General features: G+C 38.6%; 1 protein-coding gene across 1 annotated transcript; it reads right to left on the bottom strand.

Annotated features, from left to right (window-relative positions):
- Window positions 1-84: 84 nt before the first annotated feature.
- On the bottom strand, window positions 85-16,291 carry tex11 (testis expressed 11). The gene is made up of 29 exons (XM_088344699.1): window positions 16,074-16,291; window positions 13,507-13,619; window positions 13,338-13,422; window positions 13,184-13,263; window positions 13,043-13,123; window positions 12,429-12,548; window positions 12,011-12,091; window positions 11,792-11,877; window positions 11,648-11,705; window positions 11,372-11,467; window positions 11,212-11,293; window positions 11,046-11,124; window positions 10,737-10,888; window positions 10,579-10,664; window positions 10,144-10,281; window positions 9,951-10,053; window positions 9,717-9,832; window positions 9,452-9,537; window positions 9,195-9,248; window positions 9,090-9,130; window positions 8,938-9,015; window positions 8,779-8,849; window positions 8,006-8,119; window positions 6,813-6,885; window positions 6,599-6,748; window positions 6,327-6,439; window positions 6,145-6,261; window positions 4,712-4,879; window positions 85-736 (listed from the first exon to the last, which is right to left on the bottom strand). The coding sequence occupies exons 1-29, from the start codon at window positions 16,099-16,101 to the stop codon at window positions 665-667; spliced, it is 2,721 nt and encodes a 906-aa protein (XP_088200825.1). The 5' UTR covers window positions 16,102-16,291; the 3' UTR covers window positions 85-664.
- Window positions 16,292-17,339: the final 1,048 nt, after the last annotated feature.

Genomic DNA, 17,339 nt, shown 5'->3' with positions numbered 1-17,339 from the left:
GTGCAGAGGTTCATTGACGGACTGACAAGGAGTGAATGAGAGCACTGAGTTTAAATAGGAGGAGAGCCAATCAGGCAACGAGCAGCAGTACATGGATTAAATAATTATTTATTATTTTCTTTTTACAAATGCACAGTTGATAAACGTTACAACATATTAAAGCTTAGTGAAGGAAAACAATATTGTTGAAAAAAAACTTAATTCTTTTAAACTGGAATCATACACCCCTGAAATGTAATTTAATTGTGAGCCTCTGAAAGATCCCCAGGTAACGCACACTTTTAATAGTATTAATTTAATCGTCCTATCCTTGCAAGTGTTTTTTCTACCATGTGGCCCCTTGAACTAAAATGACTTTGAAACCCATGTTCAAGCGGGTTTTTTTTTTTAAATTGAGCAAAATATACTTAATAATTAAATAGATTCAAACATATTGAAATACTATTGTCTGAATTTTATATCCCTTCATGTCAGAAATGAATGTATTTTCTTTGTTGGTCAAATTGACATATTCCAATGTTAAACTGGAACATTATATCAAACAGAACTACATTTGTTTTTAATCAAACATTTTGGGGAATTGATTTTGAAACAGATCTTCAACCATAACTCCCAAAGACACCTGACTTTTGCTACAACAAAACCAACCTTCTCCCCAATGCAATCAATCTTCAATTAACGAAATGTTCTTTGTGTTGTCCAACCGGTCAAGGATGGTGCTGTACAGCTGGGACACCTGCACAAATATAGGGACAATTCTCATCCTTATGCTTGTCAATGCTAATTTCAACAAAAGACATATTCGATCTCCCAACTTTTCGCTTTGAGTAAAAAACAAAAATGTTCATACAATTGACTAAAAGTATTGGGACAAAATAAACCATTCCAAATCACACTAGCATATGTGGATCATGGTTTCAATTCCTCCTCAACCCATTCTAAAACTGTTCTTTATGTTCAGTTTTTGTCTTAAGGGTACATTTTCCCTTTAATTAATTGTTTTCAGAAAGTAAAATATATGCTTTTGTGGAATATTTCGGGTTATTGTCCATCCTACAAGTTCTGAAACATTTTGAGGATACAATCAGATAGTCAATTGTTGATCCTGTGAGCACCGCTTTTGTCATTAACAAATAGCAGCGATACAGCCGGTCCTCAAATGAAAGACAAAAGTCAACATTTGAGGCACAAGTTGCTATTTAAATTTCAAATCAAGTGTGATGGCGTAAAAGGCAAGAAGAGGACAATTATGCTGTGTGCTCTTTTGATTCCAAAAAAGGAATTATGTTGATGAAATGCAAATGCTGTAATCATACAATCACATTCATCTGCTGTTATTAATAATGTGAGACTGGCTCAGGTAAACACGCCTTCCTTTTGCAGAAACGTCAAAGTGACAATGTGTAATATTTGACCTGTAGATGTTGTTATGTGTATTGCAATGGAAAAACGAGTGCTACAAAAGCAAAAGGAAGATTACGAACGACAGAGACCCAAAGTGACCAAACCGCAGCCTTTTTCTTGACATTTTTTTTGCCTAGCCTTTCACAAGAGTTTTTGTTATTTGGGGTACCCGTAGCAGCACAATGGTGGACTATCATCTCACCTCCCATCAAGTGAACCTCATTTTATGTAAAATAAAAACAAACCTATCAATGAAATGTACTTATATATAAAGGTTTAGGTATTTTTGCTTATTGTTAAAATCAATTCATATATTTTTTTTTAAATGAAGTTGTCTTTACTACTATGTGGAAGTTAATAATGTTGAGACTGTTTATCCAATCGGATTGCAGAACACAATGCATGATGCGAATTGGTGAAGTAGCTAAACCATGAAAAGTAAGCTGCGTTATAGCAAGGGAATTTTGTATTCGATTTTTTCACGTAATTTTCTTAAAAATATGATATATATATATATATATATATACATATATATATATATATATATATATATATATATATATATATATATATATATATATATATATACCACAGCCATATCCTGGCTAGAGTCATTTCTGACTCTTTTTGGGAGATTGATTCAGAGGAAGGGATTCCCAGCCCCCTCGCCCAACCCAACTGAGGTGTTGGGAGTCATTAGGTGACCAAACCCCCCAATTCCAACCCCTAATGCTGAACGCCAAGGAGGGAGGCAAAGGGTACCAATGTTTAAGTCTTAGGTATGACTCGGCCGAGGCTTGAACCAGAACCTCCCAGTCTCGGGGCGGGCGCAATACCCCCAAGGCCACAGAGCTGGTTAAAAATATTATATATATATATATATATATATATATATATATATATATATACTGGACTGTCTCAGAAAATTAGAATATTGTGATAAAGTTCTTTATTTTCTGTAATGCAATTAAAAAAACAAAAATGTCATACATTCTGGATTCATTACACATCAACTGAACTATTTCAAGCCTTTTATTATTTGAATATTGCTGATTTTGGCTTACAGCTGAAAAAAACTCAAAAATCCTATCTCAAAATATTAGAATACTTCCTCAGACAAAGTAAAAAAAATAATTTTATAACAGCAAAACTAAATCAAACATTTGAAAATGTCCATTGATGCACTCAGTACTTGGTTGGGAATCCTTTTGCACGGATTACTGCATCAATCCGGCGTGGCATGGAGGCAATCAGCCTGTGGCATTGCTGAGGTGTTATTGATGCCCAGGATGCTTCGATAGCGGCCTTCAGCTCATTTGCATTTGTAGGTCTGGTGTCTTTCATCTTCTTCTTAACTATACCCCACAAATTCTCGATGGGGTTCGGGTCAGGGGAATTAGCAGGCCAATCAAGGACAGTGATGCCATGGTCAGTGCACCAGTTACTGGTGGTTTTGGCACTGTGGGCAGGTGCCAGATCATGCTGGAAAATGAAATACTCATCTCCATAGAGCTTTTCAGCAGATGGAAGCATGTAGTGCTCTAAAATCTCTTGGTACACAGTTGCATTTACTCTGGACTTGATGAAACACAGTGGACCAACACCAGCAGCTGACATGGCTCCCCAAACCATTGCTGACTGTGCGAACTTCACACTGGATTTCAAGCAACTTGGATTTTGCTCTTCTCCAGCCTTTCTCCAGACTCTGGCGCCTTGACTTCCAAATGAAATGCAAAACTTGCTTTCGTCTGAAAAGAGGACTTTGGACCACTCTGCAACTGTCCAGTGCTTCTTCTCCATAGCCCAAGTCAGACGCTTCTTCCGTTGTCTTGAGTTCAGAAGTGGCTTGACCATGGGAATACGGCTATTGTAGCCCATTTCCCGGACACGTCTGTGAACTGTGGCTTTTGATACCTGGACTCCAGCTTCAGCCCACTGTCTTTGAAGCTCCCTCAAATTCTGGAAGCGGCTCTTCTTCACAATTTTGTTAAGGCTGCGGTCATCTCTCTTGGTTGTGCAGCGTTTCCGGCCACATTTTTCCCTTCCAACAGACTTTTTGTGGATATGCTTTGAAACTGCACTCTGTGGACAGCCTGCTCTTTGAGAAATTTCTTTTTGTGTCTTACCCTCCTGATGGAGGGTATCAATGGTCCTCTGGACAGCAGTCAGATCAGCAGTCTTCCCCATACTTGTGATTTAGTTTACTGAACCAAGCTGAGTGTTTTTAAGGCTCAGGAAACCCTCGCAAGGTGTTTCGAGTTAATTAGATGATTCAGGTGATTAGTTGAATAGCCTACTTGTATACTTTTTCATGGTATTCTAATATTTTGAGATAGGATTTTTGAGTTTTCTTAAGCTGTAAGCCAAATTCAGCAATATTAAAATAATAAAAGGCTTGAAATAGTTCAGTTGATGTGTAATGAATCCAGAATGTATGACATTTTTGTTTTTTTAATTGCATTACAGAAAATAAAGAACTTTATCACAATATTCTAATTTTCTGAGACAGTCCAGTATATATATATATATATATATATATATATATCTCATGGGAACCTGTCGTGGGTTCAAATCCAGCTCCAGACTTTCTGTGCGGAGTTTGTATGTTCTCCCCGTGCTTGCGTGGGTTTCCTCCGGGCACTCCGGTTTCCTCCCACATTCCAAAAACATGCATTTCAGGTGAATTGGCCGGTCCAAATTGTCCCTAGGTGTGAATGAGCGAATGAGTTGTCTGTCCCTGTGTGCCCTGCGATTGGCTGGCAACCAGTTCAGGGTGTCCCCTGCCCACTGCCCGAAGATGGCTGGGATGGGCTCCAGCCCCCCCCGCGACCCTAATGAGGATAAGCGGTACGGCTAATGAGATGAGATATGTATATATATATATATATATATATATATATATATATATATATATATTATATATATATATTATATATATTTATATTATATATAAAATATTTTACTGTACATATATCCAAGTCAAACACTTGACAAAGCTATTGAAATCTTTTTTGGTCTGGAATAAAGTTTTTAGAAGAATGTGTTTACATTTTTTTTCCACCAAAAGGTTACCAATCATCCAATTTTGGAAAATTAAAAAAGTTAACACTTAGACTACAATTTAATATCTGTGCTGCTGGAAAATGAAAATAGATTTGTAAAAGAGGAATCTCCAAATGGACATTTTTGACTTCTTGCTGTATTTTAGACACATTTGTTCTTCCTAACATGAGCATCCATTCGACAGATTGAGTTATTCAGGAATGAATGTTTGTATAGAAAAGTGCCTTAGCCACCCTGCCATTACCTGCGTCTTGTAGCTGTCTTGCAGAGATCCCAGGTGGCGCACGAAGCTCATGGCCAGGCTGCACCACTTTTCTGCCTCTTTGTAGCGCGCCAGGCTGTAGAGCAGGATGCCCGTGTTCCAGGCCCGGGTCAGCAGCCACAGGATCTGCGTCTCTGCAAGGCCATCCGGCTACCAAAGGGACAGATGGGAAAGATTGGAACCTTGGTGAAAATGCGAATGGCCCCGTCAAAAGGCTTCAGGCATGCTTGGGCATTCACAGAATTCCTGCATTTTTGGAGTAGCGGCTCGTAGAATGAAAAGGGGGAAATGTGCAATCCGCCTTTTTCAGTCTTGGTAATTGGCAGGAAGGAGGATGGTGAATAGAAGCATCTGCTAATTCTAAGCCTTCAAACCCATTGTCTCGTGACAGTTGGTAATGACAGTGAAAACACCAATTTATTGCCAGTATAAGAAGTGAATGGCATGGCCTATCATGTTTTGGCAGCCCGAGTGGGAAAAGGTGCCAGCAACATGAAGATCATTTTGAACCTCTGATCTAATTTGTATCAGCAGTTGATACAGTGGCATTTATTTCATCATGAGTGAGATGGAGGTGGCCAGTGTTAGGACCATCACACTCCAAAGAAATGCGTTCCTGAAACACTCTCTCTCTGAAACAAGTACTGTAACACATTTTTAATACAACATTGTATCTTTAGTGACGATACTACTTGATCATTTACTACGTTACTTCACTATTTATAAATGCAGATCATTAAGTACAGTGAGACCTTGGTTATAGCGGTTAATGGGGACCAAAATCACCCGTGTAAGTGAAAGTCCACGAAGTAGCGGCGCACCTTCAAAAAAAATATATATTTTTTTAAGTTATTTTTTTTTTAGACCCGATTAATGGGGATCAAAACCACCCGCTAAAAGTGAAAATCTGTGAAGTAGCAACGACCCTTCAAAAAGGAAAAAAAAAAAAAATATATATATATTTTTTTAAATTATTTTTTAGATGTGTGAAGCGGAAGCCGCACCGAAACCGCGCGCCGGGAAACGAGAACGGCGCGCCGTGCTACGGTCATCAGCCGAGGGGGATTCCCCAGTTACGGGGGTCCCGCGCACGTCCGCCGCCTTTCGCCCGTCACGCCGCGCTACTGGGGTCGTCGGACGAGCGGGCTCCCCCCAGTTACAGGGGTAGCCCGATCACGCCCGCCGCCTTTTCTCGCGTAGCGCCGTGTGACGCCGCGTCCACCGAACTTGCTCCGTCGCGCGGCCCGGGAGTGACCTTTAATCTGGGGGGGTAACTGAATTCCCTTTTAATTAAGCAACTAGTAACTGTAACAGATTTTTTTTCCAGTAATGCGCCCAACACTGGTGGCTAGTACGAATTGTTTCTATTGTCTTGTATATGACAAAAAAAAAAAAAGATGTTAAGAGTGACTTGCAGCAGAAGCGACCAGTGCCAACGCTTCGTCAAAGTAGTCCCAGGCCTCATTCAGCAGGCGGGCCTCCAGTTGAGATGCGCCGCTGGGCAGGGAGAGCTTTATGAGGCTGTGGATGCACTTGCTGAGGACGACACAGAAGGTGTAAGGTGCCAACCAGGGCTTCACGCTTTCAGGCAGCTGACATGCCTGCACTCAGCCAGGTCAACATTTGGTTGTTTCTTGTGGATGACCATTGCAATCCTCAGGGCTTTCTTGCATAGCATAGGGAAGTGGGCTGGAGGCTCCATGGCTAATGCTAAGAGAAAACACAGAGCGTTTTCTTGAGAAGGCTACATTTTAATTTTCTTATCTGCCCACAAATTAAAAACTAATGACAAAAGAAAAAAGCCACTAATATTTTGAGATTTAGTGTTGAGGATAATTTGCCCAGCACCATGTCATGATTGTATTTTACCTGCAACTGTCTCCAGCACTTTGGCCTCCAAGTTGTCCAACTCTAAGATTGTATCCAGAACGCTGGCCACCTCAGGATTGTTAAGTTTGGCACGTGCCTCAAACTCATAAAGTAGCAAGAGTGTATCTGTTTGGTCCTTAGGTAAGCTTTCTGTCCATGTCACAATTCAGTGAGTAATGATCCTTAGACCAAACAAAGACACCATGTATGCTACCTGATGATTTTAGGGCTTTCCACACCTCTCTACATAACGCAATGTGCTCAAGGACTTGCTGGAGATCTTGCGCCTGGGAAACACAAGGCAACAAGTAAACATTACAGGCCTGTGACTACCATTTAAAATGTATCACTTGTGCCATTCAAGTCCTAACACAGAGGTCAGGCTATAAGAAAGCACATGTGGTAAAGGAAAAAAATAAATGTCTTACATTTAAGAAAAAGTAAAGATGCTGACCTGGTATGTATTAATACATTAAAACATTTTCAAATGAAAGATGTTTTGATCATCTCATTTGAAATCACTTTAAACCCAAATGCCGGATCCAATCAAATAGTTCAGAGAACTGATAAAAAAAAGAATGTTTTCACCTTCTTATTGAGATTTTCCATCTCATTCACTTCAATGATGTAGCTTAATTGCATCTTGCAACATAATAAACAGTTGGTAAAACACTATTAATGTGAGATTTTACAAAAGAAATCAAGTTGCGAATGTAATGCTATGACCTTAATAATGCGCATACAATATGTTTATTTCCTTCAACTTGTCACAGACCAGAAACGGACACAGAACCCGATAGCGCTCGTTTTCACAGTTTTTATTAATAAAGAGGGAGAGCAGGGCTTGCTTCCACGATCGATGGCTGACGGACAACGGGAGCAGGCGATGCGGAAGTAGCACTTCCGTTTATAGCGAGGAGGGGGGCGGGAATTACAAGTCGTTGGCCGGGACTGGAGAGCAAAGGCGGTGTCAATTTCGGAAACGAGGTCGGGTAACAGGCAGGCAGAACGGGCAAAGTCAGGTCCGGAAACAGGTTGGCAACGAAGATCAGGCAGAGAAAGGCAGGGCAGGAACAGAGTCGGACGAAAAGGCTTACTGAGCTGGTGGCAACAGTTTGCATGACGATCTGACGGCTTCCTCTCGGAAGCCGGGGGTTTAAAAAGAGAGCATCAGCCAGTCAGCTGTCCAGGCTGTTGGCGCCAATTGAGCAATCACAGGTGCTCTGAATCGGTAATCATGACACAAATTATGCAGCTGAACAGCTTTTAAATTTGTTTTTCAGATTGGGTAAATATTACAACTATCAATGGAAATTTAGCTTTTTAGCTACAATTACTTGATATTTTAAATATTTTGGGTTCAATAATGTGCATTGTTCCTCTCATCTATGAAAAGAAGACAAAAACCTGGTCAGCACAAGAAGAGGTCCTGCAGAACTGTAGCGCGGCTGCAGCAGCCATGAGTAGACATGTCTTCTGGGCTACGAGAATCCCACGATCGGGATAACACATCTGGGATAGCTGGAGAGGAGCAGGCAGTTATTTTCTCCCCTTACATAACAAATGCATAAAAACTCAACGATTCTTTGCATTATTTTAACTGAAAAAAGGCTCCAGTACATTGTCATTCAACTAAGGGCACACAATTTGTAGTCGTAAAAGAAGTAGTGCTTATTTGACGATGATCTGTAACTGTTGTGTGATCTAATGGTGCACATAGCTGTGATTTGATTCTATGCAAGTGTGCCATGATGTTTGCAGTCATGTATTTTTGCTTCAAAAAGGTTTAAATTATATTCCACCGTAAAATATTTGAAACACAAATCCCTAAAAATATGTAATGAAATTTTTTCATTTGTTTTATAGAATTTTATTGGAAATATGTTTTGTGTAAACTCGTTTTAAATACCAGTATCTATCAGTGTGTATTGTCTTTTCCAAATATAAAATAAAATAAACATGTAAACTTAATTTTACCAACTAAGGTATAGATATTAAAGTATATGTTTAGTTAAGTGAATATTTTTAGAAATAACTATTTGTATGTTCAGCAAACAAACACAACAATAAACTTACAAATACACGAATACTTCCTTGACGGGGTCAAAAGTACGTTTTTTTTAAGTGTCCACAACTTCTATATGCCAGTATACATAATAAATCTCATAGTTGTCACTTACCTGGTAAGATAACACAAAGAAATCTCGCATTTTGTCAGGGTTGCTTTCACACTGCAGTGCTGAATTCCAAGCTGTAATTGACGCAAAATAGAACGCTCATGCCTTCTAAATGTGTTGTGGGATTACTACAGGCAAAAAAGTAATATTTGAGAGGGATACCTATTTTTCTGAACCAGTTGGCTTCGTCTGTGCACTGCTCCACAGTCAAACATGACCGCTGTACAAGCTTTTGGAGTGCTGCAGTGACAGCAGGAAAAAAAATGTTTTATTTTACAACAGGCTCAAACCCGTATCGGAGCTCCGCTCATTACCTGTATTTAGATAAGGCAGCAACGAATCAAGACTTTTGACGCTGTAGAAAAGCATCAAAGGTGAAATAGATTTGTTTCAAATCAACATTTACACTATTCATGTACCTTTCATCATTACTGGATGCTTCTATGGTGGAGAGTTCTAGTCGAACCAGACACCTAGAAGACCAGTCCGCACAGTCGAATACTTCTTAAAATTAAAATAAAATGCAATTTCTAAGATAAAATGAGCTGTCAAAACAGCTTGATTTTTTAATGCACTTTACTTTTAATACGGCAAGTTTATTCTGCACTTAAAATATTACAGTTACTCAAATATACTTAATAAGCATTTTCCCCTCCATATTTTGGTTATCACTAACCTTAGGGCCTTCAGAACCAAAGCTTCATCTTTGCAGGTCTCACATAAATTTTGCAGTACATGTATGGCCGTGTCCTGCTGTTTGTTCTGCCATTAGATTTAAAATGAGCTCATCAGTCTCAAATGAAATAATCAACATTATTCATAGTCGTAGCAGATTTATTGAACAATCTAACAAACTTTTACACCCTTTATTAAGCCAAAACACACTTAAATAAATTGATTGCGTACTCAGTGCAACCTCAAAAATAGTAAATACATTCTACCTCCAAAGCAATCTGAACAGCCCAGCAGAGGAGGTTGGATGAAGCGTTCTCAGAGACAGGCCCAGTGGTTTGGCAATCCTTGGACAAGCGTGCCATCATGTTCACTGACTTAGCAGCTAATTCACACACACACACACACACACACACACACACACACACACACAAAAAACAGACACAAATATGATGATGGAAAGTCAATACAAATGATTGTTGGATAATGCTTTATGTAGCCACCTCTTTCCCTATCATTCTCTTGTATTGCTAGCTTGTAAATATTGAATTGTGTGAAGATACTATCGGGATCACAGCGCTCAGCCTCATTAACAGCTTCTTTTGCCTGAGAGAGTGAGAACAGGAAAGGTAAAAGCTTAAAATTAGTGATATCTTTCATAACCCAGTTAAAATTGATTAAAATGAGTTTTACTACCTTTTCCAGCTGTTTGAGTTGCATGAAGCAAAAGGTTCTGTTCCGTTGCAGTTTGGCCAAGTTGGAGTCTATCTCACCAGCCTGAAAGAAGCTCAGAGAGTAGTTGTACCACTGCAGTGCCTCTGTGTAATCTTTCGCCTAAGCAGAACATCAACAAAGCAGAAGCAATAAGCAAACCATTGCCAGATAGTAACAATTAATACTACTACTACTTTGTTGGGAATGCATGCTGGAGTATATTTGAAATGTAGGTGCCTACTTTACTTTTTATGAACCTACATACTTTTAAATGTTGTAATTACCTTATCAGCACAACAAAGATCGACTGAATTCAATTGTACAATGGAAAAAAAATGACCAAACAGCCACGAGTCTTCCCTGTGTAATCTGTATAATCGTGAAATACAAATCAAACAATTATTTCAGTCCAGGTACCTCAACATATTTCGCTGCTTTGTCCCACAACATGGTATGAAGGCTTGAAAGATCCTGTAATCCCAACTGCCTCCCCGCATAGTGTGCTATGCAAATCGTTATTTCTTGTTAGATATCTGCATGCGTCAAACAAAGACACATATGATGTTGTGCAGCACCATTGATGACGTCCTCTATTTTCTGCTTGGCCAGAAGCTCTTTGTCTCGATGTAGCAGGAGCTCAATGTGCAGGACGAGTGCAGTTCCCAGGGAGGAGGACGACTCAAACTGAAGACTGGAGCGTTTCAAAAACTCCAAGGCTGGCCCTTCGCTGGAAGAAGGCGTGTCAAAATAATTGGCGTATTTATTCTACGAGCAAAATTGTATAAAATCTTTGGTGGGTTTTTTTTCCCACAAAAATGCCAAAAGAGGGAAATATATCCATTTATGTATGCATGAATGTCCATTTTCCTGCAAAGTGAGCTTACCGTTTTTCAGATACAAGGAGTTTGACTGTACTGAGACACACTTCTAGAGAAATGTCTGATTGCAGCATCTCATCTAGACCTGGAAAGATGTTTGGTAAGTGGGGTGGATCCATTTTGAAAAATCCTACACATCACAGGATAATTCCAGAAAACTGTACGGATTAACCTGCGGTGATCATTTCTTCGGAGGCTTCAGAATTTAAGAGTATCTTGATCTTTAGGTAGAGCCCAGAAGCACACACACATTCCTGACAAAATACGCACACTACTTACAAGAGAGCTCTGTTGTTTTTTGTTCATTTTAATATTTAATTTTAATATCAGACCTTGTTGGCCAAGTCAACAGCCATCAGTGCCTCCTTGTGAAACTTTTGAGCATCCCACTCGAGATATGCAGTAGCCATGAGGCGCAAGACTTTGGACTGAAGACAGTCAAAACATTTGAAGAAAACGTTTTTGTTTGCTTTAGGGTTCTAAAGCCTTTTAAGCATGGTGACTTTTATGCCAATCAGAAGTTTTTTTTTTACTTAGAAGATCATCTAGTTTTGGGGGATTGACTTTGCAAAAATATATTAAGTAGAAACATGCATAGCAATCCTTACCTGAACCTGGGATTCAGGGGAATATTTTACATAACACTTGCTGATGTCAATACTCTGCCTAAAAGAAAAAATACACACACAAAAAATAACTTGCTTTTTCCACCAATAGTATGAAGCAGATACTTGACAAAACTGTAAATGTACCTTAACCAGATAATGCAATCTTCAAACTTTTGAAGATGGTACAGGTCTATTCCAAAGTTGTAGCACATTAACGAAAGGAAACTCGTCTAAAACAGAGAGAGAAAAAAATATTTCATTTTTAAATTTTTCCCACCAAAAACTATCAATCTATTAAATTAGTGTATGCCAAGGGGTCGTTTTGAAAAGTTCGCTATGGCAGAATGTTGCTAAATAAAGTACTTGGTTTGGCAGACGATCCAGCATGTCTTTGCAACTTTTCACATAAGACACGGCCTCTTGGTTTTTGCCTTGCATGACAGCCTGCAAGGAAGATGGAGGGCTGCATTTAAATATGAGTTTTGTAGTTCCCTGATGAGCATTACCAAAATAAATCATAGTCATAAGTCCATTATGTTTTCATTTGCTTAACATGACATAATGGCTTTAAAGCAATTTTGAGAATAACATTAATCTCGATCTAAAAATCACAAGGCAGACAATTTTTCAGCTTAAAGTGAAGCACATCTCCATCATTCTAGTTTTCTTGTTCAATGCTTCTCACGTCACACTATAGCTGGCTCACAAGTCTGTGATAACAACACCTCCTTGGCTGCCAAATCTTACAAGAACAACTATGCAAGGTGTCGCCACAACCAACCGATTCTGCTTGAAAGGAGAGGATCCGAAGCATGTCTTTCTCCACATCCCTTTTGGATGAGTCGACATCTGGCACGTCGTTGCTTCTCGACGTCAGCACATTATACAGTTTTTCCAAATTCTGAAGAACAGAGGCTACTTAATGTCATACATCCAGTTCAATATAGTGTTTATAATTTCAAACTATGTTATTTGTATTTGATCCTACTCTTCTCATGGTAAAAATGTAGTTGCTAACCTACTGTACAGTACAGCATATGCAATCGTGCTCGCATCTCTATGAGAGTACACAATATATGTCAGCATAATGTTACAATTTCCTATTATTTTATGAGGGCTGAAGAATGTTAGAAAGCAATTTACCCGGTGTGAATTGCGATAACGATTTGAAATCCTACAAAGAAAATGCATGCTTTTATGTTTACGCGCGTGTGCATGCGTGCGTCCGTGCGCGTGTCATGTGAGGAAGGCAGGAAACTATTAATTTTATGGCCTTTATATTTGAGTTTCAACAATTATGATAATAATCGCTTCACTGGCAATAATCTGGGAATGGTGCGTTATATATCAGTTTGTTTGTTCAACCTGGATTTGTTTTCTAATTTTTTTCGTCACCTCCATTGCCATCTTGAGGAAATGGTCTGCCATCTCTGGGTTCTTGCAGTCAAGCCAGGTCTTTCCAGTTCTAGAAGCCATCTAATAAACGAACAATTTCAACTTTTTCACATTTTTTGCTTAACCGGCCAAGGTGCTCACCAGGATTTGCTTTCGGATGGCACTCTCTGGTGGATTAATGGGGTTACTGCAAAACATCAGACAATATGCAGAATGGCGTGCTGCAAAATTGTATTGGAATTTTTATTCTTATTTTGTAACCCAGGGTCCAAAACGTTATAGTTCTTCCATGTACCTCTTGCTTTCTGACTTGTACTGATGGAGTCTCCCACATTCCTACTAATAGCCCAGTTCCACAGCTGGATGGCACAGGCTTGGAGCTGTGACTCACAGAATTGGAAGAGATCTTGAGTCAGGTTGTAAGTCGCTAAGTGAAAGGTTTAAGCTGATGCATTTCAGTCTACCTGTACGTCAACAATTTTCACATCGTCTTTGAGAGCAGATACTTGAGAGAAGATCATGTCAATCACCTCACTGGAATTTGTTAGGTGACTATGCACAAGATCTGCTGTGAGGCCTGACAACATACATCCAAAAAACAAACATATTAATCTACAAACAGGGACAAATTGGCAATAAAGATTCCTTCTCTGATTGTTTGTTTTTGGCCCACTTCATCTTGGTGGACATTTTTTTTCAGGCAGTCTAAGTTTTTGTCGACATTCGTTATTCACTATGTCAATCAACAGACTTAAGTTTTAATTAGAGTTGCAACAACGAATCGATTAAATCAATGATTAAAAACGCTGGCAACAAATGAGTTCATCAATTCGTTGTGTCGCGTGAGTCATGTGTCATTCAGCACGTCGCAGAGCCAGTGACGCCACACGACTCTGTGACCATAACAGAGTGCCAACTATGCCACTATTTTCAAATGCTATAGTAAATTCCACTCTTGAAACATAATGGACGGAGAGAAAACTGTTCGACCGAAGTCCGCAAAAGTGTAGGAGCACTCCGTGCTTCACAAAACAAAAAAAAGTGATATGGCACAGGAGCACTACGGTGTTGGGGTAGCAATGAAAACCAAAACATGGATTCACCGACGAGGATGAAGGGAGCTCAGAGGAAGAGTAAGCCACTACATTATTTGTTATTTGAGTTAATTGTGGAAATGTAACTTTCGTTGAGCTGATGTAAGCGCTTGGTTTTAAGCTGATAAACAATTGTGTGGGTGTGGGTCTGAAATACTTTTTATTTCAGTTAAATCCTGTTAAGCAGTGTTTAATTGTACTTCATTGAAAAACCCACTTTCACACAATGGTGGCAAGATTGAGCATCAAGTTTTAATTTCTTAATTTTCTGGAAAAGTCTGAGTGATTAACTAAGGAAACCTAACATTAGTCTCTGACGCTCGCTTGATGTTGCGAGCGTTTATTAGCTTAAATGTGACAACATGTGTTTGAGCAAGATTATTTAAGGTAAATGAAAGAATCAGGTTTATTTGGGCACAGAAAAAAAGTGGTACCAACTACTAATTAACAAATGGGAACAACAAATTATTTACACCAAACACACACAAAAATCAGCTGAACAATACAATATCATCATAAACATGTGCCCAAAGGGAGTAGGCTTAAGAAGTGTTTAATTGCGCTTTATAAATAAGCTCAACTTGCACACAATGGTGTTAATATGTGTAAGATTAAGCATCAGGTTTTACTTTTCTGGCACACTCTGAATAATTATTGTGTTTATCTAAATAGTGCCTTAATAATACTCATACTATACGTTCTTATCTCAGTAGAAAACAGCAAACAATGACAAGTTTCATGAGAAAAAAGAGACATCATGCACGTCACAGCAAGCAGCTGCAATCACTGGGATCCTCATTGACACGCTCACATTTTTGCATTGCAATGCAAAGTTCTCAAAGCACATTTGATTTATTTCTTGATCAAAAACTCGTGTTCCTTTAAACAACAAAAAATTTTTGTTGTCGTTGTGGCACTCTTCAAAAGACTAGATTATACATTTGCAGGTATATACCATTGATTTGTAAGTATTGTTATTTATTGTTACGTTATTTGACAAACACTTCATTGTTAATATTGATACGTGTCACTGGGTTTTCAGATTTTCAATGATTTCTTGTTCCAAAAGTTCATGTCCCTTAAATAACAAAGATGTGTTATTTTTTTCACGTTTTTTAAAAAGTATATTACCAAAGTATTTGCAGGTGTATAGCTTACATTTGTATGTAATTTGTTTGTTATTTGACAAAGACTGATTATTTTTTCTTGTATAATATTATAAAATATTCTGTTTTGTGCAATATCTTCTTAATTGTCCCAACAATTTCAATATTTGAATAAAGAAAAGGAAATAATTGTTTCTATTATCCGATTCTTCGATTAATCAAAAAAATAATAATCATCAGATGAATCGATTTTCAAAATAATCGTTAGTTGCAGCCCTTGTTTTAATAACAAATTTACATAACATTTCTGTGAGAGCCAATGTTCAGAACTATCAAGAGTCCCGTTAAAGTAGCATACGTGTAACATCAACCCCTTTCCGCGTTCGTTCTGACTATTAAATTAGAAGTACATTTTGATTAGCAATTTATATTAAAGAGTTACTTTAGTCGTCCAATTTAAAGCACGTTGAAAGCGCTGTCTGTTGAAAGACGGAAATTAAGAGCAATTTTACTGCATGACAAAAACAAGGCAATTAGGTGCCCATTTCTAAATTAATATCACAATATTTTGATGTATATAAATATAAGGGTTGCCTTAGTCCAATACCCAAATGTACTCGTTTTTTAACTAATAAGCCATGAGTGTGTTGCAATTTAATAAAAAAAAGGCGATAGTTAATGCTGCACAACTTTACTAGTGTAACACTAGCTTCGGTTAGCTTTAGCCACGTTAGCGAGCACGTAAATTAATCTGCAAGTCCTTTTTTTACGTGGATTAAACCGTCTAAAATGCGGTAATGGCATTAAAAATATATCTAGCCGGATACTTACGGGTCACAGTCGAAACAAAGTTTTCCATTTCAAGCTAGGAACAGGTAAAATATTAGTCCAAATGAGATTAGCCTTTTAACTTTATGCCGATTGACACCTGTGTGTGAGGGAAGTGTGCCACTTGTCAAGGCCTCCCTCAAAATATGTTAAAATAAACATAAATATTAAAAATGTCTAAATTTAGTCAGATTGACAGTACAATTCTACAATCTAGAATGTTGAAGCCAATGTTTTGATTACCCTTCTCAGTTTGCACCGAATCATATGAATTAATTACTATATAATTTAAATTGTGAATTAATTCTAAATGCGCAAATATGCCCCAAACGAAACGCTGAAATGAGATAAGATTATAGCATTATTATTTTTTGGGGGGGGATTTTTTAAGGGTTATTGTTCTATCTTCTTGATTCATTATCCATTATCCGTTATCGGTCAGTTCATAATACCCTACAAAGCCTAGGAGCCGGGACACTTTCAGCCAAAAGGCCAAGCTAAGGTCCTAGCCCTAAAGCCTTGCTGCGATCATTGCGAATGCACCGTTCCCGGAGGTACTGCAATACCGGGCCGATGCGTGGAGTGGACAGAACAAGCTCTTATTCCATCTATTATGGTATATTCCTGAACCTTCCTTAATGTTAAAACTGCATGCACGTAACCTATATTTAAATAAATAATAATAAGCACTATTTAATTTATTGCTGGTGTCCAACCACTTCCTTCTCCAGTAGGTTCTGTGCACCGGATTCATCTAAAATAAGATACTTAAAATATTCTTATCTTGATAAGCAACATCCACCAATTGTTTCTAAGGCAGTTTATCACTTTGGAGTCTGAAGACGTGCAAACAGTTGCGTAGGTTCCCATTCAGTAAACCAGGCAATTGCTCGGGGGCCCCTAGCCAGCACAGGCCCTCACAGGGCTGATAATTACCGACAAAGTTCATATCCTATACTTTCACTTTATAACTGTCAAGGTGCAAATGAGTGAGCGTTTTAAACCCTACTTAATGGGCCCTGCAAGCCAAAACTGCCCCATCCCCACTTGTTCCTCTTGAGTCATGCCCTGTGATGCAACAAGTTCTTCTTGCGTATACAAAAGGTGTAAAATATGAAAGATAAGTAAAAAGAGGGGGGAGAGAAAAATAAAATATTGGTGATTGTATTGTGACAATAAGTGGTATGAGGGTCAGGACGGCGGCGCAGTGGTTAGAGCATGTGCGGCACAGTTCTGAGGTCATAAGATCGACCCTCCTGTGTGGAGTTT

The sequence above is a fragment of the Urocampus carinirostris genome, chromosome 9, assembly GCF_059441175.1.
Source record: "Urocampus carinirostris isolate Australia breed hairy pipefish chromosome 9, RoL_Ucar_1.0, whole genome shotgun sequence".
NCBI classification, from domain to species: domain Eukaryota; kingdom Metazoa; phylum Chordata; class Actinopteri; order Syngnathiformes; family Syngnathidae; genus Urocampus; species Urocampus carinirostris.
The sequence above is the reverse complement of the archived record's forward strand: the minus strand, read 5'-3'. Positions and strand labels throughout refer to the sequence as shown.

Excerpts from the sequence above, each read along its gene's own strand:
- tex11 (XM_088344699.1), bottom strand. The coding sequence starts at position 16,101 with ATGGAAAACTTTGTTTCGACTGTGACCC. Across the intron at positions 13,620-16,073 it reads CTTTGTTTCGACTGTGACCC|GCCTCACAGCAGATCTTGTG; the intron begins GTAAGTATCCGG and ends GTATGTTGTCAG. Across the intron at positions 6,262-6,326 it reads ACCTGGCTGAGTGCAGGCAT|TGCATCCACAGCCTCATAAA; the intron begins GTCAGCTGCCTG and ends GTCCTCAGCAAG.